Source organism: Schistocerca piceifrons, chromosome 3 (assembly GCF_021461385.2).
Source record: "Schistocerca piceifrons isolate TAMUIC-IGC-003096 chromosome 3, iqSchPice1.1, whole genome shotgun sequence".
NCBI lineage: Eukaryota > Metazoa > Arthropoda > Insecta > Orthoptera > Acrididae > Schistocerca > Schistocerca piceifrons.
Genome location: NC_060140.1, coordinates 698,593,041 through 698,617,049, shown reverse-complemented (window position 1 = coordinate 698,617,049; position 24,009 = coordinate 698,593,041). Strand labels below are relative to the sequence as shown.

The window sequence follows — 24,009 nt, the reverse complement described above, 5'->3', positions numbered from 1 at the left end:
TATGCCTATGATTTGTTGAACATTTTTATATGCAGCATAAGCTTCAGAAATGATTTGAAGACGTGCAGGGTGTCAAATGACCGAAAGTGCTATTTCATAAAGTCAGCTATTCTGTGGGATTAACATGTGAGGAATTTCAGAGCCACACTCATTAACATCCACACTGTTCCCTTCCAACCATTCCCACCTGGAATGTGTGCAGTAGATCTTCTAAGATACCATTGCTATTCATATGAAAATGATCATTGTCAAATGGTCACCGTCTGTAACAAGACCGCATTGCTAGAAATACATTTAGCATTTCTCTGTGGGAACCTGAGAACTTAGTTTGTACTATTTAACCATGGTTTTTACCATTTTACCATTGTTATCAGACAACAGTGTGAACACCCTGCAGGTTTTTCACATTTGAATATTTGATAGAGTTGTTTATTTTCTTATTTTGAAAATCTGAAGATGAATAGTTGTAAATTTGTTAGAAGTAAATTTTAACAATGTTGTTCAATGCAATATTCTTTTTGACTTTGTTTAGTCCTGTCTACCCACTTTCATAGCCACCATCTCTTTGTGGCAATCACTCTAGGGTCAAGTATACATTTGAAAATGAGGAGCTAAATTAGTTTAAGTGACGCCTGATGCTGTTGTCTGATAGGAAGTGAATTTTCATCAATACATGCAATAATCTTACATGTATGTGTTGTATCTGTTCTTTTGGGGATCTGTTCTTTTGGGGACGTCTGAAAGAACAGGCTTGAACTCTTATGGGCAAGAGGTGCTATATTCAAAGTCTGTGGATAGGGTGAGAATTTGGGTCTGACAGGAGGCATGCTAAGCTAGTCCATGCAATTGCAATGACTACTGTGTACAGATGGCACATTGGTCAGCGCATCTGCCTAGTAAGCAGGAGAACCTGGTTTGAAACCTGGTCCAGCACAAATTTTCAATCTTCCCCATCGATTTAAATCAAAGTCAATTTGTAACCAATGTCTGTAATTCCTTTGAGTCCTAATAATCTTACAGCTACCCAGCTCTGAAAATTCAATCTTCCAAGCTATGGCAATGGTAAAGCTCATCCCCCCCCCTTCCCATCCACCCATATATGCATGTGAGTGTGTGTTTAAAATTCTTGCAGTGAATCAGGGTTGGTTTTCTGGGTTTGGGGGGGGGGGGGGGGGGAGATGTCTTCATCTTGCATTTTAAAAGAGGTGGTTTGTCAGTAACAATATTCAATATTTGTGCAACCTATTGAAAATACGTGTTTCACAGTCCTGTATACTAATCAATGATGTCCTTGGTACATAAATTGTGTTAACTGAATGGCTGTTGCTGTTCTTTTTAAACAATATTGTGTTGTCAATACAGGGTGGCTCATAGGAAATAGAACATTTAATTGGCCAGGCTGCAAACATTTAGATGTTCTCACACCATCTACCACATCTAATTGGATCCACATACTATGCCATTCCGTTCCGTTCACAACATGGTTGTGGAAGGGACTGCCATATGGTGTGAGATGACTTCTGTAACCACTGTAAAACATAAGGGACCTGAAATTACAATTCAAATTCTGGAAAATATCCAACAAGTTCATGCAGCTCTGCAACAAGGCTCGTAGTGATTCCTCAGTTAACATTCCACAGCATTTAAATACCTTGCAGGTCTTTACAGAGGACTGTGAAACAGGATTTAAAGTATAATCCTTATAGGATGCAAATGGCTCAACAGCTACAGCTGAGAGAGAAAGTAAGTAGGTGAAATTTCTGCACAACTTAACTGGACATACTGGTAATTAATCAGGATGAATCATTTCTGACAAATCTTGTGGTGCCTCCTGAAGAGGCAATCTTTCATGTGAATGGGCTTGTCAATAAACAACATTTCTGATATTTTTTGGACATAAAGCAAGGCCTGTGAGATCACCTGAACTTCCTGGCTCTAATTTTTTTCAATGGGACAAGGGCTTTTCAGCAAAGCTGATGGGAGTATAGAGCCATGAGAAGTAAATAGAGCAACATTTTAGAGCAACGGAAAGAGCGTGGGCTGTGTTGGCTGCCAGTCCCACCCATCAGTTCATTTAGACATGACAGAAGCAGCAAGCACTCTTAACAGCAAGTCCTCAGCACTACCATATTCCAATGCTGCAAGGGAGGATATGTACCTTTTCCCTGAACATGACTGCAGTGCACAGTGTTTAGTGTGTCACAAAGTATGAAATCATGTATAGACATTCAATTTAAGATGTCACTACGCAGTAAATCAAGCGGCAGAGTACAACTAATATGTTGATAATGAAATAAAGGCAGTAATCCTTGAAGTGAAAGACAGCTTTTCAAACAAAGTAAGTTACCACTTAATAAAAAGTATTCTTTGTAATATGGTGGCAATGGAAGGTATAAGATGAGTTGCTTCTTTTCAACAATGACCATGTCAGTTTTGAGAGCTCGTGCTACTGATAAAAATATTTCAGTTATTTGTGGGATGTTGGTCATCCTGGGAAGAGACTCATGTGAGAATTGGCTACAGAATTTCTCATCAGATAGCTGTGCACTTGAAGCTATTTGCTGAAGGTGAATTGTGGCACATCACTTTTTGGCAGGAATGGTTCAGTGAAATTCGTGAATGTCAAAACATTGCAATTTCTTTTGCAGATAACACTAAATGAGAGGTGAAGAGAATTAGAACAATTAAAATAAAGAAATTTGTAAAGGGTTGTTGGGTAGATGGACAGATTGATGATATATTGTGTGTCCCAAAATGAAGTATTGTTTTCTGTCTGTGTTTGTACAATGAATGGTTTTGAGTTGAGCTTTGTAGACAAGTTTGCAAATGTCTCTCGTGATGGATGTGTCATTGACCAAGGAATAAAACAAGAGAGCTGATTTGCAGAATGTTTTTTGTATCAAATACCTATGTGAAGCGAATTTGTCAATGGTGAATAACCTCAAAACCTGTTACAAAAGATTGACTCATATAAATGTCAAATTGATTGCAAAGTTCATCAAAACAGATCTTATCAAGGAAATAAGCATGTCTGAAGCAGCGTCATTCTTTTGTGAAGTGTGTCAGTATGGAAAGTCTTACCTTTTAATGAGAAAATTGAAGCAAGGAATTTGGAAATTGGTGCTTTTATATACAGCAGTGAATGCAGACCAGTGCAGGTCAGATCACTCAGTGGTGCAAAGTATTTTGTAGCATTCAACAGATGACACATCTGGTATCTGTCGCACCTGTTTCTTGAGAAGTAAATCCGACATTTTTGATCATTCCAAGAAATTTGAGATGATGTGCCTGAAAGTACAGAGACCATCTCGGTTGATTGAGGCATGGAACACTTGAAGAAGAACATCAAGAGGACTCAAGACAGTGGCACCGCATACTCCTCAACAAAACGGGACTGTAGAGTGTGGAAACAGGACAATTGTTGAGTCTTAGAGGACCCTGATCATTGCAGGGAGTTTTCCAAAAATTTTGTGGGTGGAGGCAGCTAATACCACTGTTTATACAATATATTGAATTGGACTGCAATTGAAAAGAAACACAATACCATATAAATTATAGTCAGGCAGAAAACCGCAAATCTTACACTTGGAAACTTTCAGAACAGAAGCATTCAGCCGTATTTCTAAATTATTCTCCCAGAAGTTGGATTCAAAGACCAAGAAAATTAATTATTGTGTTCAGATATCAGAGAGAATCTTGCAATTAAAAACTTTTTGGTCCAGAAAACAAGAATATCATCGAATTCCACAGCATGAATTTCTGTGAGGGAATCATGACCATCCATAAACCTGTTTTTGAAGCAGGATTGTGTCAGTTTACATAATTTGTTTCCTATTTTAGATTCAAACAAAGAAGAATCTGAAGGCAAAGATGGAGAACATGATATTGAGCCACCAGCTGAAGATGAGAAATAGCACAAGGAGAGGTGGGTCAAGATCACAAATAACCACTCAAAGCTCAGCAGCAGTCTTACAGTCTATGTGACAGGAGCCAGATTAAACATCCATCCAGATATGACGTGAACTATGTAGATTGTCTAGAACCAAACATATTTGAAGAGGCAAACTTGGATCTAGACAGATAAAATAGAAATGAGTAAAATAGAAATGAATTCAAAGTGCATCAAATGAATGAAACTTCTGTCATCATGCCAAAAGAGACCCATCAGCCAACAGACTCAAAGTGGATTTTCCAAATTCAAGCATCAAAAACTGAAGAATGGCCCAAACATAAAGTTCAACTTGTCACTCAAGGCTTTACTCAATTGTCTGGACTGGACTACAACAAAACTTTCTCATTATTTGTGAGAAGATACCACTCACTACTCACTTTACTTCTGATTTCAGAGTTTGAAGATTTTGAAATGTTGCAGTTCAGTGTAAGAACTTGAGTTTTTATATGGAAAACTAAATGAGGAAATTTAAATGTCAGTGCCGCAAGGTGTGATGTTAGATGAGAATAAATATGTATGCAGCTTAAAAATTCTTTTTATGTTTTAAATGTTCTTCCTGTTGTTGGAATCAAATGTTTTGTAAATTCTTGAAGTTCGGCTTCCAAGAGAATGACACAGCTAAATGTATTTTCTCTGAGAAAGTTGGAAATGATCTAGTCATCTTAACTTTGCTTGCAGAGGATGGGCTGTTGATTGGAAAAAGCAAAGAATCCCTCAGTGTCATTGTAGAAGAAATGGCAAAAACATTATAATAACTATTTCCAAAGTGAAAGTTTTTTGAGGAATGGAAATTGAGCAAAATAGAGAAGAAAAAGTGCCATTTGTGCACCAAACAGTGTACGTTGCATGAACTCTGAAATGTTTTACCTTGTTAATCCTGTATCTGTTCTGGTAAATCCAGATGTGAAATTGTACTCAATGGATGAAAATGCTCAGTGAGCAAAATTTCCATTGAGGTAAGCAGTTCACTTTTATTTCCCACAACAGTTAGTCAATCAGGTCTGACTTTTGCAGTGAGTGCACTAATCAAATACTTGAACAGTTATGATGAGAATGATTATCAAGCCAGCACATGCATTTTCAAGTATGTGTAAGGTATGAAAGATTGTGGTATATTTTAGAGAAAGAACGAAGACAAGATGATACTGTTCAGATATAGCAACTTGGATTGTGGGAGATGTAGAAACAAGGCAGTCAACTTCTGGTTTTGTTTTTCTGTTATCAAATGAACTGATAATATGGTCCTCTGAGCAACAAATAATTGTGACCTTGAGCACTACAGAAGCAGAATATGTGGCAGCCAGTGTGGCTGTAAAAGACTTGATACAGCTGTGAAACCTTCTAAGTGATTCAGAAATCAATATGATCAAGCAACATCTCAGATAAAAATTCTGAATATGTTCCTGAATGCAAAAGTGATTCAACGGTTGTTGCTATTGGGTGAAAGTGAATGTCTGCGTAAGCAAGTGGACAATGTTAAGTCCTTTGCCATAGTTTATTGTTTATGATGCTGTAGTAAGGTGCTTCCTGAAAGTAATTTTATTTTTTGTTGAATCTAAAATTAATTTTATAGGTTGTTATACTGTATTACCGCAGAAATTATTTATGCAAAGCCTGGTAACAAAAACTGAAAAAAATAATCCTTTTAAATTTGTGGATTTGAGAAGTTTTGCAGTAATATTTAATTAATTCATCCAGCAAACTCTGTTAAGTCAATGCTGAATGTGTTCTCAGTTTAATGAATTTAAAAAAATAATATATTGGTTAGAATTTATCATTTTAAAATATGTAATTACTATAGATACATTCGAAAACAATGACTTAAACATATGAGAAAATCACATTGCATGTACTTAAAATATACAAGGCACTCCACTGGATTGAGTCCTAAATTTGTGGGTGGTCTGGACCCCTGAATGTTTGTACTGTGTAAATCAGGGATGTCCAGTCCCCAGCTGACAGGATGTGTGCGGCCCGAAGCAAGTATCTATTTGGCCCAAGAAGTGAACATGTGCCATATGATTGATGAAAAAGAATCCCATAAAACTCCACTTACATAAAGCAATGATAAATTCAGTGTTCCCAACACACAATGATATTCTTCTTTCATTGGCCTATTCTTTTTTTTTATGTCAAAAGCTATGGCTAGAAATATAGTTCTCAGAGTATTTGAACAAGCTATCTGTTGCATAGAGTGTAATGGATGGGGCCTGCCGATCTGAAGCCATTCAGTTCCCACTAATACGCAGGCCCTGTTCATCAGATCTAGTCCCACTGATCTGCCTGCAGGCCGGCTCTGTTTGTGTGTGGCGTAATGCAGTAGATTTCCATGGTTTATCCATGGACCCAGGACTGTGGTGCTTCTCAGCAGTCCAGAGGCCATGGGCGATGGATTTCAGCAAATGCAACTGTCTTACTACAAGTACATTGTACAGTGTGGTGTTTATAGATATTTTATTTGTTCTAGTACATTTTGGTACTTCAAAAGTAGTTTAACATCTTAGAAAGTATGGACGATAAGAAGAAGAAATGTTTTGCAGTCACTGGTGGTTTGTGTGCTATGTACTCATATATTTCTTGAAAGAAAAATCACACAGTACTTGTGAAATAGTAGATATAACACAGTGAAAAATAACCAACAAAAACGAACATAGTAGAACCAACATTTTATTGGCGGTCACCTACAGTGTTGGTTTACACAATTCTTGCTGCCTTACACACTTCTTTCAAGAGGCCTACTTTTTTCTGATGTTATTTCTGAAGTCAGGTATTTTAAATCTGTCTTGTGTCTCCAAGGAAATGTGTATTTTTGTCACCAAATGTTTTGTTTTATTGAAATAAATAACACCAGTGGTCTTAATGAAACACATACACCATTTGGCTTGCTTTCTCCATCTAAAAACTTCATTACAATAGATGTTGATGTTAGTGCTAAATACTTTTGCTCACATCAGGAAACGCCATCTGCTTGCAAGTTTTGTTTAGATATTTCTTGTTAGCACTATTGCTTCTTTTATCATAACTGCAAAGACAGTTTGTCACATCTTAACTTAACCTTGAGATCTCAAAATTTGTCAGGGAAAAATGCTAAAACTTTTCTGGAAATCAGGGAATTTCATTGGGGAAACTTGTGACAACCCCAAAAATGTGAAAAGACATTAATAATAAAACTATTGATTTGTTTCTTGTAATGAAACTGAAGAAGAGCCTGCTTAGATTTTGCGAGCATAAACAGTGTGTTATTTGCTACGTTTAACTCAAATTATCCCATTTTAAATGGTGCTCTCAGAATCAGTAGACAGCTGAAAGTTGAAGTGAGTAAAAATATGATTTATTCTTGATATTTCATTTGCACAGTGTATTCATGTAAGTTCAGTTATGGAAATGTTTTACTGAATGCTGAACTATAATGTTGTCAAGAAATATATTTATGTAAGCATGTCGTATTCTTTAAAAACATGTTACCGGAAATAAAAAAAAAAATTGAAAAACACTACAACTCTTTCAGAACATTGATACAGTTCCTTCACTGTGTGTTGGTTGATGTACGTATATCTTTGAAGAAACTGGATGAAATGTCAAATTAAGAGTGTGTTCTGTGTTCAATTCTGCTCTGCGCATCCATGTGATACTCCTGAAATGTCAGTCCTCAAGTTATTTTAAATAGTGTGTAGATACTAATATAATTACAATTATGAAGAAAAGGGCAATATTGATTCTATTTAAATTGGTTTTTTTTTTTTTTTTTTTTTTTTTTTTTTTTTTTTTTTTTTTTTTTTTAACAGTGAAGTAGCTGAAAGGAAAGGTGCTTCAAAAGAAGTGATCAGTATATATTTTGTAGTAAATAATGGAAAAAGACCTGTAGAAATGAATTACATCTGTAACACATATATAGAGCCAGTATCTAAGGTTTTAACAAATGTAATTGAGCAAATATTGTAGTTTGTAAAAATTATTACATTACATGGTCGCTACTTTATTCAGTCATCATTTTCAGGATGAAGCAGTGAAAAATTTTCAAATCACATATGATAAAACTGTATCTCTTGGCCAGCGGTTGGAAATTGTGTTTTATTTAATTCGAATTGGCTTTTTCTATTGGGATCATGACCTGATTACAAGAAACATTGATAAAGCAGAAAGGTAAACTCCCATAACTGCTTAAAGTGTAAATAAATTTGCTTACAAAATTTTTGTCACTTTTAAATGTCTTCCATCATTTTCAAAGCTTAATTGAAGAAGGTGACAGTTGGGAACATCGCAACCGGATGAAAGTTTACAAAGGAATATATTCTATGATGAAAAGAGATTTTAAAAGTGCTGCTAACTCATTTTTGGACTCAAGTTTAACTTTCACTTGTTATGAATTGATGGATTATCATGAGTTTATCCGTTACATTGTACTAATGGGTGTGATCTCTGTGCCTCGAAATGAACTTAAGGAGAAGGTAAGCTCTGTAATAGCAGTTCAAATTCTAATTAATCATTCATACCAAAATGAACAATCCTTATATGGACATGCTCATTTGTCTTGCTAATAAGGCATGATTTCTGCATCTAAAATTTGCCACACTGATACAAGAGTTCTTATTAAAGGAAGCATACAGATATTCTGAATGCGTTCAGAAGATATAAATAGTTGCAGTGCATGAACTAAATAAATTTATTAGTTGGTCAGGACGGAAATTGATTAGACATTTTTTGAAATAACTTTTATCTTTGCACAGTTACTGTACAATGATCTAAAAGTTAGCTTCATGTATCTTGCGTTAATTCATAAATTTATATTTATGCAGGCTGCTGTTTATATGTGTGTAAGCTAGCAGAATAGTTCATAGGGAAGGCAAAAAATAACATTTATTTCACCCCAAAGACAGTCTTTACAGAAAAGTTTGTTCTAAATAAATTTTTCAAAATTTGGTCGAAATGTTCATTTATGTTCCATGCTAAAATTATGTTATTTCCTATTGTCGTTGTTTGCTTTACTGTTGTTGTAGAAACTGCAGTTTATAAAATTTTATTTTTATTATAATTACTGTTAATAATTTAATTTTATTCTTCTGAGCTCATCTTCAGTTTAAAAGTTATTAATCCAACCTCAGCTGTAAGCAATAAATTAAATAAAGTTTAAAATTTTCCAGCACCATAATATTGAAACAGCTTGTATCTCTTTCCTCCATTACCTCATATTCAGGAATAGAGAGAGAGAGAGAGAGAGAGAACTCCTTTCACATATGTACCTCCCCGGGGATTTATATTCCTAAATATTTATTTATTAGTTAAATGTATGATTATAGGTGGTGCCTCCATTTGAAATCTGCTCATTTCTGGTCCTTGGCTTCTTCAGTGTGTGTTTAAAATTTTCCAGCACCATAATATTGAAACAGCTTGTATCTCTTTCCTCCATTACCTCATATTCAGGAATAGAGAGAGAGAGAACTCCTTTCACATACGTACCTCCCCGGGGATTTGTATTCCTAAATATTTATTTATTAGTTAAATGTATGATTATAGGTGGTGCCTCCATTTGAAATCTGCTCATTTCTGGTCCTTGGCTTCTTCAGTGTGTGTGTTGTGCTTGACAACATATGATCAGAGACAATGTTTTTTAATAATATCACCTAGCATTCTCAGACTGAGTATTTCATCAGTGTCCAAAAATGAAGCACAAGCAGAAAAAGAAAAAAATCGAAAGAGAAAAGAGAGCAATCACTATAAATAATTGTCAGGATTTTTCCACATTATGGTGTCCTTATTAGAAAAGCATGTGATTTTAATTACAAAAGTGGATTATGGTAGACCCATAATGCCTCAATTCTATTAACATTTTTGTTTTGAACTGAATGTAGTGTCTTGGTGCAGTTTGTATTGTATTGCATTTTATTGGTCCAAGTTATCTTATTGTTGTGCAATTTGCTATTTAATGCCACGAAGAGCCCATTTGAAGCCTGAATTGCCGCTTAGAATCCTTGAAGACATTGAAGTAGATCAGATACAGATCACAGTGTCAACAACAATATTGTAGTACTGGTGTTATTCTGACGACGATGCACTGTGGTGACCACAGCTGTTACTAAACACATCAGATGTATTTGCAGTTGCAAATAATGACTATCATCAGCTATATGGAACGATGACAATGGAGATTTGTGCCAGTTCGGGACTCGAAGCAGGGTTTCCCACTTATCACGAGTGGTTGCCTTACATTTGGCTATCTGTGCACGACTCACGGTCAGACCCAAACTTCCGTATGTCATCACCAGTGCGTCTACGATCTATATACTTGCATATCCATTATGTGTATTTCTGTACAGATCTGACGTGCTTGAAAGTCACATGCCTGGTATTGACAGGTAAATACGATATTGCAGTGCTGGTGTTATTCTGATGACGATGCACTCCAGCGACCACAGCTGTTACTAAACACATCAGATGAATTTGCAATTGCAAATAATGACTACCATCAGCTGTAGAGTGGAATGATGACAATGAAAATTTGTGCTGAATAGCCAAATGATGAGGCGACCGCTCGCAATAAGTGGGAAATCCGGTTTCAAGTCACGGTCCGGCACAAATTTTCTCCACTAAGGGACTGGGTGTTGTGTTGTCCTAATCATCATCATTTCATCCCCATTGATGCACAAGTGTGTAAATGGAGATCTAGCATGGAGCAAATCAATGTATTTTATTCCACAGGGATTTTGTTCCACGGGGATCTGTGTTGATACCTTCTTTATTTCTGAGAATGATTAAACACACACCCTAGTTACTAACGTCCATCATAGCGTAATATAAAATCAAATAATTAAGATCAAATTACATGCTTATTACAAACTAAGATTGTGACATGTATGACTTGTCAGTTCCAAAACTAGTAAAATTAATTTAAATAGCAGCAACTCCAGGATGAAATAACAACACTGTAGAATAACTAATTTTACAGTGGCAAGACCATGGATATTCAGGATGTTAGTACAGTGGGAGGTGACATCTACAGTGACAAGCAAAGTGCTGGGTGGTAAAGGAACATGAGCTATGGAGAGTGAGTGGAGGAAATTGTTGGTGTCTTGCTCTGCACCTCATAGAGGAGGCTATGGGTTGCAGACAGGCCCAAAGAAAAAGATTAATGTTTTGGTAGACACTAAAACAAAAACAAAAAAACCAGATAAATCCAATCAGTACAAAATTGCCTTAGACACCAAGAAATTTATTGAAATAGGATAAAACATGGTGTAAAACAAAACCTAATATGGATTTAAAAACTTTGAAAAATATTAAAATAAACTGACAGCTGGAAAGTCTATGGGCACTAAAGCTAACAAAGGTAATATACTTGTTATTATCAGAGAGGATGATACAGTTTTTTTTAATGAAAATGAGATTTCTGGAAGAGCAAAAGAAATGGGTATGGAGTTCCAAGCAAAAGTGAGAATGCTAGACTACAATAACTTTTTTTTTATGCCAAAAGAGAAAGATATCTGAATGTGATGATTCCAAAATTGCCTACACTGAGAGTTGAACTGAAATTGTATGGGTTAGGTATTTCGATTAGACCTATTGTAAAGAACATCAGTTGTCCATCTTAAAAACTAAAAAAAAAGTTATACATAAATAAGGTAAAGGCAAGCACTGGCCTACAGTGGATTTATGTGTGCAGCACAGTAACACATAATAGATAACGGTATTCACACCAGCTTCCGAGCACTAGCTTTTTTTCCAGCAGTAGTAAACACATTGTTACAATGACTGCATGGACACCCACCCACCCACCCACCCACCCACCCACCCACACACACACACACACACACACACACACACACACACACATGGATATGCCAAGACTAATTATTGAAACTTGATTATTGAAAGTATTTGCCTGAACTGATAGAGGTGAGGAGGGGTTGGGGAAGAACATAAGGAGAGGGTAACGAGAAAGAGCCAGGTTTTTGTACAGATGACTTAGCAGCCACGTGGAGTGTGCATTAAGGGACTTGTGTGGTTGTGTATATGGATGTGTGTACTATTGCCCCTCCCTTGTTTTACATATTGCTCCAGCCAGGAGTTCCCAATACTATTATGAATAAAAAGTTAAATATATAGAAAACTTACAACTACAGATGTGGTTATTGTTTATCATTAGATGCATTAGAAGAAGTGTAAATTTGTAGCCAACAAGAGAGCTACCTTCAAAATCTGTTAAATTAGCAGATAGATCAGAAGGAAAAACACTTCTATGACTTACTCACTGTTTGTTGTAATTTTTATGAGGTTTTCTTCTGGTTTTACATTTTGCATTTTACTATCTTCTGTAATGTAAGTAGTATGGCACATCTAAAGCAGCATGGTTTTAACTAAATTCCAATCACACATTTACACACAATAGCATGGTTTTATTAGATTTACAAGGAATAGATATGACCAAATAATTATAAGGAATAGATATGACCAAATAATGTAACACTTAGAATTGTTTGTTATTGAACCACTGTATTTGAATGACATGATTCATTGTAGCCATTATTATATTTTATCATAACATGTTTTAAATGAGTTTAGATAGTACTAATGAAGCAGATGTCTATGAAAGCAAATACTAAGACTGTGATTAGATGCTGCAGTGGCACTATGTTCCCAAATACTGAGTATTGGGTGTTGCACAATACTCCACTGTCCCACCAGCAAGAGAAAACTACACCTATGATGAACAACGCTGCCTTATTTGCATCTCAGTGGCAAATGCCTGTCTCCTGCTTGACATATTCATTGTTAAACAGATAGGACTTTCCATGCTATTTGTGATGGTAACTAAGCACAACCTAATACTTTGCTTAGCTACATGACAGAGGCAGTATTTTGTTGGAGCCATTATTATGTTTTACTGCAATATGTTATAAATTGTTTTTGGTAATTTTAATAAGTAGACTGTGTACACAAGTGGATAGGTTGTGGCTAGGCACTGGAGAATGCTGAGTATTGAGCCAGATGTACCACTACAGTGGTCCACCAATAAGAGAAGTGAGACCTGGGATGATAGTACAAGCTGACTTGTATGACTGTGATGGCTATTGGCTTCCTGTGCAACATTATCTTTGCTTAGCACGATGGATCTTATGTGCTAGTCACTATGACAATGTATACACAGTCTAATGGCTCAGTCTAGTAAATGACACAGGGCAGCTTTTATTATTCTTGCTGTTGCTACCAGCCTTCTAAACTTTTTAAAATGTATTAGTAGATAGTGAGCAAGATTGTATTACATTTTCATGTGTAATATGAGGTTTTTATGTGTACACTGTTTGTGGATTTTGCTTCTTTTATTATGGATCACTTTAAAGGCAGGCGGATCTTCTCTCTTATAATGCCTAGCCTTTGCTAGCTAATCAGCAGTTAGTGACAGGTATCAGTCAGCACTACACAGCAGCTCTATGCACCGACTCCTCAAGTCATCTGGGTAACACATCATTTTATATCATTACCAATGTTGCTTTGTTTAATTCTGCTTACCCTTTTTATACCATTTCAAAATTGTATTCCTAAAATGTGAGAGACCATCCTTCTAGTCTGGCACATAACAGTTTACAGTTCAGTAAGGAACTTTTAACACCCATATGAATTTTAATGCCTTTAATTGTGTGACAGAATGTGATTGCTCACAAGCTGTTAACGCTTGGTGGCAAAATTTTTTGTGTATACAGTAGTTTTACCATCAATTTTGATGATTTGAAAAAGAGAAAGTCCCAATCCAAAGCTGGAAATATCCATGCCAAACTGAAATCATGAATCATGTTTGGGTGATTAAGCAACCTCATGGCTCTTAAGTATTGTTTCATCAGGGTTGCTACAAGTTTTGGAAATCAGGGAATTTCTAACATGTCAGGGAAATCAGGGAAATATCCTGGAAATCTGAAGAAGAAAAAAGCACTGAAAAAATCTCATTTTTGTCTCGGTAGATGAAATGGTTTGTTTACTGAGATGCTATGCATCATTGCTGGCAGGGTGCAGCTGAGTACGTGCGCTGCTTCCGTATTTCCTCACTCTTACTGCCTCTCCCATTCCTAACCACTCTCCTCAGCCTGCAGTCAGTGCTGCCACTACCTCTTGCCACTAGCCTAGCAGCTGCTGATGAGAGGCAGGGATGTGTGAGGAGTGGTTTGTTTGGATCTGATTCTCAGAGACTATTGACGCAGCAGCCAGAGACGGCGGTCATGTGTGCACAAGTTACGTCTGAATGATTATGTGAAAGTGTGTGCACACTCATTTTCTGACTAAGGCTATTGCCAAAAATTTGGTTGTGTCTTTTCTATGTGCCTATCTGAGGCTCGGTGATCATCTTCACTGTGAGTTGCTACCTATCCTCATTATTATTGATTCTCAGAGTATCCACTCAAATTATCTATTGCATGGAATGATCACTGTGGTCTCATTTCATCAACATACTGTCTGTGACTCGTGAATAGCTGCCCACATGAGTGGATTTCCACAATGGGCCAAAACTGCAGGCCATTTCTGCGGGTAACTCTGATGGATCGTGCCTGCCATTCTGAAGCCCATTGTTTCCCATTAATGCACAGGCCCTGTCCATCAGATTTGGTCTCACCAATTTGCCCGCAGGCTGGGTCTGTTTGCATGTGATGTAATGCACAGATTATAGTCATGGACGCAGGACTGTGGTGCTCCTCGTCAGGCCAAAGGCCATGAGCGATGGATTTTAGGAATTGCGACTGTCTCACCACAAGTATGTTGTAGAGTGTGGCATTTCATAGACTTTTAGTTTGAGTACATTTTGTTTCTTAAAAAGTTATTTTTACATGTTAGAAAGTATGAATGATAAGAAGAAGAAAATTGTGGCAGTTGCTGGGGTGGTTTGTACGCTGTGTACTCATATAGTTCTCAAAAGAAAACTCACAAAGTACCTGTAAAATGAAATGATTGTGTGGCATTGATGGCTGAGAGAACCCATCCAGGGAAGTTCAGCTGCCGGGTTGCAATTCTTCATTCAGATGATGCCACATTGATCAACTTGCATGTCGGTGATCATGAAATGTTTAGGAGTGGAGAAAATATCCAACCTGACCAGGAATCGAACTGTGCCTGCTGCATGGTAGGCAAACACATTACCACTCAGCTAAGCAGACAAACATACAATACCACTAAAATAATAGACGTAATACAGTGGCTAATAACTAACAATAATGAACATAATAGAACCAACATTTTATTGGCTGTCACCTATAGTGTTGGTTTACACAACTCTTCCCTGCCCCTGCCGTATACACTTCTTCCAAGAGGCCTAATTTTCTCTGAGGTTAGTTCCAAAATCAGTGAAGGTATTTTAAATCTGTCATGTGACTCCAAGGAAAGGTGTATTTTTGTCAAAAAATGTGTTTTATTTTACTGAAATAAAAAGCATCAGTGGTCTTAATGAAACGCATATACTATTTGGCTTGTGTTCTCAGTCTGAATACAGTTCATTACAAAAGATGTTGATGTTAGTACTTAAGATTTTGGCTTACATTTTTAGAAATACAGAAGTTGCTACATTATTTTGTTAACTTATGTCTTTACTCATCCTTGAGATCTCAAAATTTGTCAGGGAAATCTGCTGAAACTTATCTGGAAACCAGGAAAATATCAGGGAATTTTGCTTGGGGAAACTTGTGGCAAACCTGTTTGTGATATCAAATGCTTATTCACACTGTTGCTCATTCCCATACATCATGCTTCCATAATACTTGGCTGAGTGCATTACAATTAAGTGCTTGTATGGGCATGAACCAGTGATACAAACTGCAGAGGCTAATGAAACTTGTCCATGCCTTCCTGTTTTGTATTCTGGGAATTTTTTTCATGGCACCGATCTTTCTTGGATCTGCATTTATCTCTTCTGGTGTAATGCTGGAGGAATATTATTTCCAAACTGTGATATCAATGTTCATCTTGGCGTCTGATCTCAGCAAACATTTTAATAATATCATGATTATGAAACAGTCCAATCCAAAAAATAATAACCATCCTGAGACAAGTTTCGAAGGTATGCCATATGTGGTTGGACAAACTCTACCTGAAGCATCAGCCAGGAAGAAATCATAAATGAAATACAAAAAGTAGTACTTGATAGACTAACCACAATGACTGTCAGTAAAATTATCATGGGCGTCAGCAAAATAATTAAAATTAAGGGAAAGTTACCTAAACTGAAGGGGAAGGTAATACAACAATTTCTTCAGAGGCTAAAATACAGAGTATAATCGAAATAATGAAGCACTTAAACTCATTCACGACAGCAACAAAACAAGGAGAGGAGGACATGCTAAATGTAGTAATGATAAATTAATATTTGTTCACCAAAATTTTCAGCATCTAACAAATAAAGTACAACAACAAAAACAAACAATTTTTGACAGTATTACGTAATTAGATAGATAAAAAAATCTACTCACCAAATGGTGGCAGAAAAACACACACACACATTAAAAAAGGTTATACTTATGCAAGCTTTCGAAGCCACTGGCTCCTTCTCCCAGCAGAAGGGTTGCAAGGGAGGGAACAGGGATGAAGGAAAATGACTTGAGAGGTTTAGGAAAGCTGTAGATTTTTGAGAAGCCATCAAGAACTGCAGATCTGGAGAGATTTACTGTTCGAGATGAGAAGGAAAGACTGATTGTTGGGGACTGCACTGGATGAGATTTGAAAACCGGAGAGCTCAAAGGTGGAAGACAGGATAATATGCAAGGCAGTGATTACTGCTAAAACATCATGCATGAGTTAATAAGAGTGAAAAGCTAAGTGCATTGTATCTAACAGAGGTGGGAGTGGGATGCCAGATCAGGAAATGAAAGATGTAGAAAACTAAAACAAAGTGAAGAAAGTAGTAGTTATTGTGAAGAAACGCCGAGACAGAAGAAATTAAAGTAAATTAAAGCCAGGTGGGTGGCAAGAACTAATGGCGTGTTACAGCACTAGTTCTCACCTATGGAGTTTTGAGAAACTGTTGTCTGGGGAAAGAATCCAGATGACACACGTGGTGAAACAGGCACCGAGATCATGCCTATCATCTTGTAGAGCAGAATATTGTGCATTGCTGGTCTACGCCCTCTGCCTGTGCCCATTCATCCTAACTAATAACTAGACGGTAGTCATACTGAAGTAAAAGGTTGAACTCCTGGAATCCGTAAGTAGCTTCCCTCAGTTAAATTTCACATGGTCCTGTTTCGAATCCCATGGCACTTTTCTTGATGTTGATTTCGTCCTCACTGAAGACCAGCTACACAATCCTGTCCGCATTAAACCTACTAACAAACAACAATACTTACATTTTGACAGTTGCCATCCTGTCTGTGGAATACAATCTGCCCTTGGCATTTGAGGCAAATGTATTCATTCGGAGGCAGACTCTTTACAACAATACACCACCATTCTCACCTTAGCCTCCACTGGACTTAATTACTCCACCAGCCTAGTTCAAAAGCAGGTTTCCTGGGCCATCACATCCAATCCTGGTACTGCTGATCCCTCCAAAAAATAACTTCAGAGCACACCACTTGCCACTCAGTATTATCCTGGTCTACTTTGACAAGGCATTGACTTCCAAAAATTGTGCCCTAAAATTAGATCCATTCTGTCTGAGACTTTGCCCACCACACCTAGAATAGCTTTTTGTTGCCCTCCCAAACTCAGCAATGCTCTGTGCACCCTCTTTCTACCACCTATACCAGTGCTGTAACTGGCAAAACATATACTGTCAAAGGGCAAGCCATCTGTGAAACAACATGTCATGTACTAGCTGTTACGTAAATAAAGTACAATAGCCAAAGATTGAGTTGAAGGGTATAGATAGCTCTGTTTGTAACATAGAACATTGGCGCATAGAATTTAGAATTAATCATGTGGTCTTAAAGTCTTACAAATTAGCCTGTGCGTACACAGGATGTTTATGCCCCAGGACAACTGGGAAATCTGGTAAAAACCCAAGAATTTTTTACTCTGGGAGAAAACTGGGAAAAACCTGGAAATTTTTAGAATTCCAGGTATTTCTCATTGTTTCCGTTGTCAGAGATGGGAAAGCACTGACACTGTTTTGCTTGGATTTAGCTGCAGGCTGTTGGCCTCATAATACTATCCCATCTCATCAAAAGAAGACATAAGTTGTCTTTCAATACTTTCAGATGTCTTTTGCCGGATAGAGAGCGCAAGGTTATCAGCATCAATAAACGAGATGGAAAGCCTATTGTGTGGCTGGCCATTTGTGTACAAGTTGAATCATGTGGCAGCAATAACACTTCCTTGGGAATGACCATTTTTTGTTTTGTGCCATCAACTTTTTGTGTTTTGAAGACTAACACAGAGTCTTCTGCAGTGATCATCATAAAGTCATAATCTTTGGTTGCGTTGTATAACTTTGGGAGAGATTTCCTGGTGTTTACCATGTCATATGCCACATTCCACGTCAACAAAGGTAACAGAGGTGACAAGACCTTTCTTGAAGCCATTTTCAATATGCTGGGTACAATTCAGTACCTGTCCTGTACAACAGCACCCAGGTCAGAAATCAGCTCTTTCTCTAATTACCTTATCTTCTATAAATGGTGTGAGCCAGGCTAGAATAATTTATTCAAACAGGCTGAATGGATGGAAGAGTAAACATATTGGCCAAAATGTTTCAGGCCATTTTGTGATTTTCTAGCCTTGATCATACCAGCAATATGAGCTCGTTTCCAGAGCTTTGGGATGCTGAATGTTTCCAGGCAGTTGTTGAACCTTTGGCAGAGCCATACAGTACATCTTTTGCCAAGTTTTTTTTAGCAGTTCTACATGTACAGTGCCTAAACCAACAGCTTTGCCTTCTTTCAGAGCCCAGATACAATTAGTGATTTGCTCTGTTGTTACAGGGTGGCAATGATTAATTGATAAGAACTAATAATCAACAAAGAATTTTCCTTTAGTCCTCTACTGCAGAATAATATGCAGCAATAAAACATAAACAAGAGAATAACATCAGAACAAAATTTTAGTTAAATTCACCATTTTCAATAAAGAAGAATAAAACAGTGCACCACAAGTGTCTGCAGACAGAAAAATGTGTCAAAGACTATGCAATACTTCATAATGGAAAACTGCTTTTGATGATCTTGATGTCACAACTGTTTACATTTCTAACAGGCTGCTGGAAAATGTTGTGAATCGGGGTTTGAGAAGCATTATTTTCAAAATAAATTTCCATTTACTCAAGATGAATTATATTATGCATGAAAATGTGTGATGCATTTTGTAACTCACAGAGCATTTAAATCTCATTCAAACTTTTAACAGCCACCTAGCAACATTTTGGACCCATAAGACCAGACATTTATGTCATTATTTAAAATTTTGCTGGTGCATTTGTGTTTGCTATTTCTTGAAAGACAGCACATGGAAAAAAAGATCGATATTATATGTGAAAGATTAGCTTTCCTTGTAGCTAGACACAATATATATAAATTTAACCTGCTAACTTTTCTCATTGGTGCTTAAGAGTGATGTTGCTGTGGCTTGACTACATCATATGTCCTGTGCTCTGAATATCAGCTGTCATTGGCTCGTAAGGTCACATGATGTAAGCTGTGATTGACTGACAAAAACACACTGCTATCTCAGTTTCAGTGCTTTGGAAACTAAAGTGTTCTGTTTGGTGGACTTTGTAATTATACTTTCATAATATGAACAATATGGTGTACTTGTTATTGCACATCGAAGATCTTCCCAAAATGCATCTTTCTTTTTGCTGGATTTTGTTTCCTAAAGTACCAGAACATTCTGCACAGGTATATAAAACCTTTACTATTCTAAGGATTAAGAAGTTTCCCAGTTCTGGGGGAAAGTATACTGTCACTCAAAACAGAAAAACTGTATTTTCACCAGGGAAAAAGTGTATTTTTAACCAAAAAATCCAGAAATTCCTTATCTGCATATACACCCTGATACAGTAGAACATCTATGAAATGTGGAGGTTGTTGGATTTATACGAAACAAAACTGTTCATTTAATGTCAGAAGTGACCTGTGTACAATTAGTTGAGAGAAGCATTTTGAGCTGGCAACAGAAGAATTAAGGGACCAATTTAACTGTAGAAAATGGACTGCTTTATGTTTGTACAGATCTGGAGGAGAGATGAATATCTTTTTGTCTAAACTAAATCAAGTTTTTGATATGATATCCACTCCTAAAGGCAACATTCTTATTCACAGATGATGACATCAAAATTCAAACTGTGGAACTTGACAAGTGCACTGTAACTTCTGTCTACAAACCTATTGCCACTAAGCTTGTTTTCTGACCCCTAGGAAATCACCACAACCAGAAAAACAGTCACTGTCATGATTTCAACAGCCACCATGTTGATTGGGTATATAGTGCATGTAACAATGATGGACTTGAAGTTGAGCACTTGAAACTGAGCTATGGGCAGAATGACTGCAACTGGAACTCATCCATTACCCAGAGCAAACAGATAAATTCTATTGCAGTCAGTGGAAGAAGAGTTACAACTCTGATTTCCTATTGACAGCTATGGCACGAGCGAAACTATAAAGAAGCAGGTTCTGCAAGTGGTACCCTCCACACAACACAGACCAATTATGTGCACCACTCAAAAAGTCTTACAACCTCAAGTTGCACACATGAGACAAAGATTCCACTTTAAAAAGGCCAAGTGGAATGTCTTTACCAAAATAGTAGAAGACAAAGTGTTGGAAATAGATGCCAATCCAAAGAATGAAGAGGTGTTCATCAAGTTCCTGCTTAAAGCTGCATGTCACAGTATTCCAAGGGGTTGCAGTATGAGCTACATACCAGGGTTAGAAGTTGATGATGCACAGCTATATGCTGATTATTGTCGCAGATTTGAGGAAGACCTTTTCTCCAATGTAACGAGGGGCTAGGCTCCACTGACAGAGCTGAGTGGTGCAGATTGATGACAGACCTCGACTTTACTCACAACAGCAAGAAGGCCTGGTCCGCAACAAAGGGATTATCCAATGACCCTCACAAACGTGAGTGATTTAGCAACACCACTGCAGATGAAATTGCCCATTGACTTCTACCTAAAGGGAAGTGTCTGAAGACTATAGATAAAGTAACATGTGACATAAAGTCAGAAACTGAGAGCATCCTCCACCCTGTAACAACAGAGCAAATCACTAATGGTATCTGGGCTCTGAAAGAAGGCAAAGCTGTTGGAGTAGGCAATGTACATGTAGAATTGCTAAAAAACCTTGGCAAAAGCTGTACTGTGTGGCTCTGCCAGTGATTCAACAACTGCCTGGAAACATTCAGCATCCCAAAGCTCTGGAATCAAGCTCATATTGCTGGTATGATCAAGGCTAGAAAATCACAAAATGGCCTGAAACATTTTTGGCCAATATGTTTACTCTTCCATCCATTCAACCTTTTTGAATAAATTATTCTATCCTGACTCACTCCACTCATAGCAGGTAATGTAATTAGAGAAAGAACTGGCTTCCGACCTGGGTGCTGCTGTATAGGGCAGGTACTGAATTGTATCCAGCATATTGAAAATGGCTTCGAGAAAGGTCTTGCAACCTTTTTGAATAAATTATTCTAGCCTGACTCACTCCACTCATAGCAGGTAATGTAATTAGAGAAAGAACTGGCTTCCGACCTGGGTGCTGCTGTATAGGGCAGGTACTGAATTGTATCCAGCATATTGAAAATGGCTTCTAGAAAGGTCTTGTTACCTTTGTTGACCTGGAATGTGGCATATGACATGGTAAACACCAGGAAATCTCTCCCAAAGTTATACAACGCAACCAAAGATTATGACTTTATGAAGATCACTGCAGAAGACTCTGTGTTAGTCTTCAAAACACAAAAAGTCGATGGCACAAAACAAAAAATGGTCATCCCCAAGGAAGCGTTCTTGGTGCCACATGATTCAACTTGTACACAAATGGCCAGCTACGCAACAGTTTTTCCACCTTGTTTATTGATGCTGATAAACTGGCCCTCTCTATCCGGCAAAAGACATCTGAAGGTATTGAAAGACAACTTTTGTCTTCTTTTCATGAGATGGGAAAGTATTATGAGGCCAACAGCCTGTAGCTTAAATCCAAGCAAAACAGTGTCAGAGCTTTCCCATGTCTTTAATAAATATACTATCTACAGGTTAAAAGTCTCAGGGCTGATAACTCCTCTCGATCACAACTCTACTCCTAAATACCACAAGATTATTCTTGACAAGAGAGAATGAAGGCTTCAGCATGAAACAGTTATCTTAATAGAACTCAAAGTCACAAGTTAGGGAGTGAGCCCACATACACTTCAGATGTTAGCTCTAATATTATGCTGCTTGGCAGGAGAATATGCTTCCCCTGTGTGGCACCAATCCTGCCACTCAAAACAGGTTGATAATCCTCTTCCCCAAACTTGCCACCAGGTGACAGGATGCTTGACAGCAATCCCAGTCAAGATGATCCACGTTCTGGCTGGAATAGCTCCACCCAATATCAGGTGAATAGTAATTTCAAAATCCAAAAGGAGCAAAGTCAATACTGGTAACAAACACCTACTTTATGGGCATGAACCTGGTGCTCAGAGCCTTTACATCAGGAAAAACTTCATCTCAAGTACCTCCCCCTTGTTGTTGCTGTTGTGGTCTTCAGTCCTGAGACTGGTTTGATGCAGCTCTCCATGCTACTCTATCCTGTGCAAGCTTCTTCATCTCCCAGTACCTACTGCAACCTACATCCTTCTGAATCTGCTTAGTGTATTCATCTCTTGGTCTCCCTCTACGATTTTTACCCTCCACACTGCCCTCCAATACTAAATTGGTGATCCCTTGATGCCTCAGAACATGTCCTACCAACCGATCCCTTCTTCTGGTCAAGTTGTGCCACAAACTTCTCTTCTCCCCAATCCTATTCAATACCTCCTCATTAGTTATATGACATACCCATCTAATCTTCAGCATTCTTCTGTAGCACCACATTTCGAAAGCTTCTATTCTCTTCTTGTTCAAACTAGTTATCGTCCACATTTCACTTCCATACATGGCTACACTCCATACAGATACTTTCAGAAACGACTTCCTGACACTTAAATCTATACTTGATGTTAACAAATTTCTCTTCTTCAGAAATGCTTTCCTTGCCATTGCCAGTCTACATTTGATATCCTCTCTACTTCGACCATCATCAGTTATTTTGCTCCCCAAATAGCAAAACTCCTTTACTACTTTAAGTGTCTCATTTCCTAATCTAATTCCCTCAGCATCACCCGACTTAATTCGACTACATTCCATTATCCTCGTTTTGCTTTTGTTGATGTTCATCTTATACCCTCCTTTCAAGACACTGTCCATTCCGTTCAATTGCTCTTTCAAGTCCTTTGCTGTCTCTGACAGAATTACAATGTCATCGGCGAACCTCAAAGTTTTTATTTCTTCTCCATGGATTTTAATACCTACTCCGAACTTTTCTTTTGTTTCTTTTACTGCTTGCTCAATATACAGATTGAATAACATCGGGGAGAGGCTACAACCATGTCTCACTCCCTTCCCAACCACTGCTTCCCTTTCATGCCCCTCGACTCTTATAACTGCCATCTAGTTTCTGTACAAATTGTAAATAGCCTTTCGCTCCCTGTATTTTACCCCTGCCACCTTCAGAATTTGAAAGAGAGTATTCCAGTCAGCTTTCTCTAAGTCTACAAATGCTAGAAACGTAGGTTTGCCTTTCCTTAATCTAGCTTCTAAGATAAGTCGTAGGGTCAGTATTGCCTCACGTGTTCCAATATTTCTACGGAATCCAAACTGATCTTCCCCGAGGTCGGCTTCTACCAGTTTTTCCATTCGCCTGTAAAGAATCTGCGTTAGTATTTTGCAGCTGTGACTTATTAAACTGATAGTTCGGTAATTTTCACATCTGTCAACACCTGCTTTCTTTGGGATTGGAATTATTATATTCTTCTTGAAGTCTGAGGGTATTTCGCCTGTTTCATACATCTTGCTCACCAGATGGTAGAGTTTTGTCAGGACTGGCTCTCCCAAGGCCGTCAGTAGTTCC

The 24,009-nt window shown here is 37.6% G+C and overlaps 1 protein-coding gene across 1 annotated transcript in view; it reads left to right on the top strand.

Annotated features, from left to right (window-relative positions):
- The window catches only part of LOC124788536 (26S proteasome non-ATPase regulatory subunit 6-like), a 139,755-nt gene that overhangs the window by 63,450 nt on the left and 52,296 nt on the right, over positions 1-24,009 (top strand). Inside the window, exons 3-4 of the mRNA XM_047255805.1 lie at positions 7,950-8,095; positions 8,181-8,400. Coding sequence (XP_047111761.1) covers positions 7,950-8,095; positions 8,181-8,400 — 366 coding nt within the window. The remainder of the gene's footprint in view (positions 1-7,949; positions 8,096-8,180; positions 8,401-24,009) is intronic.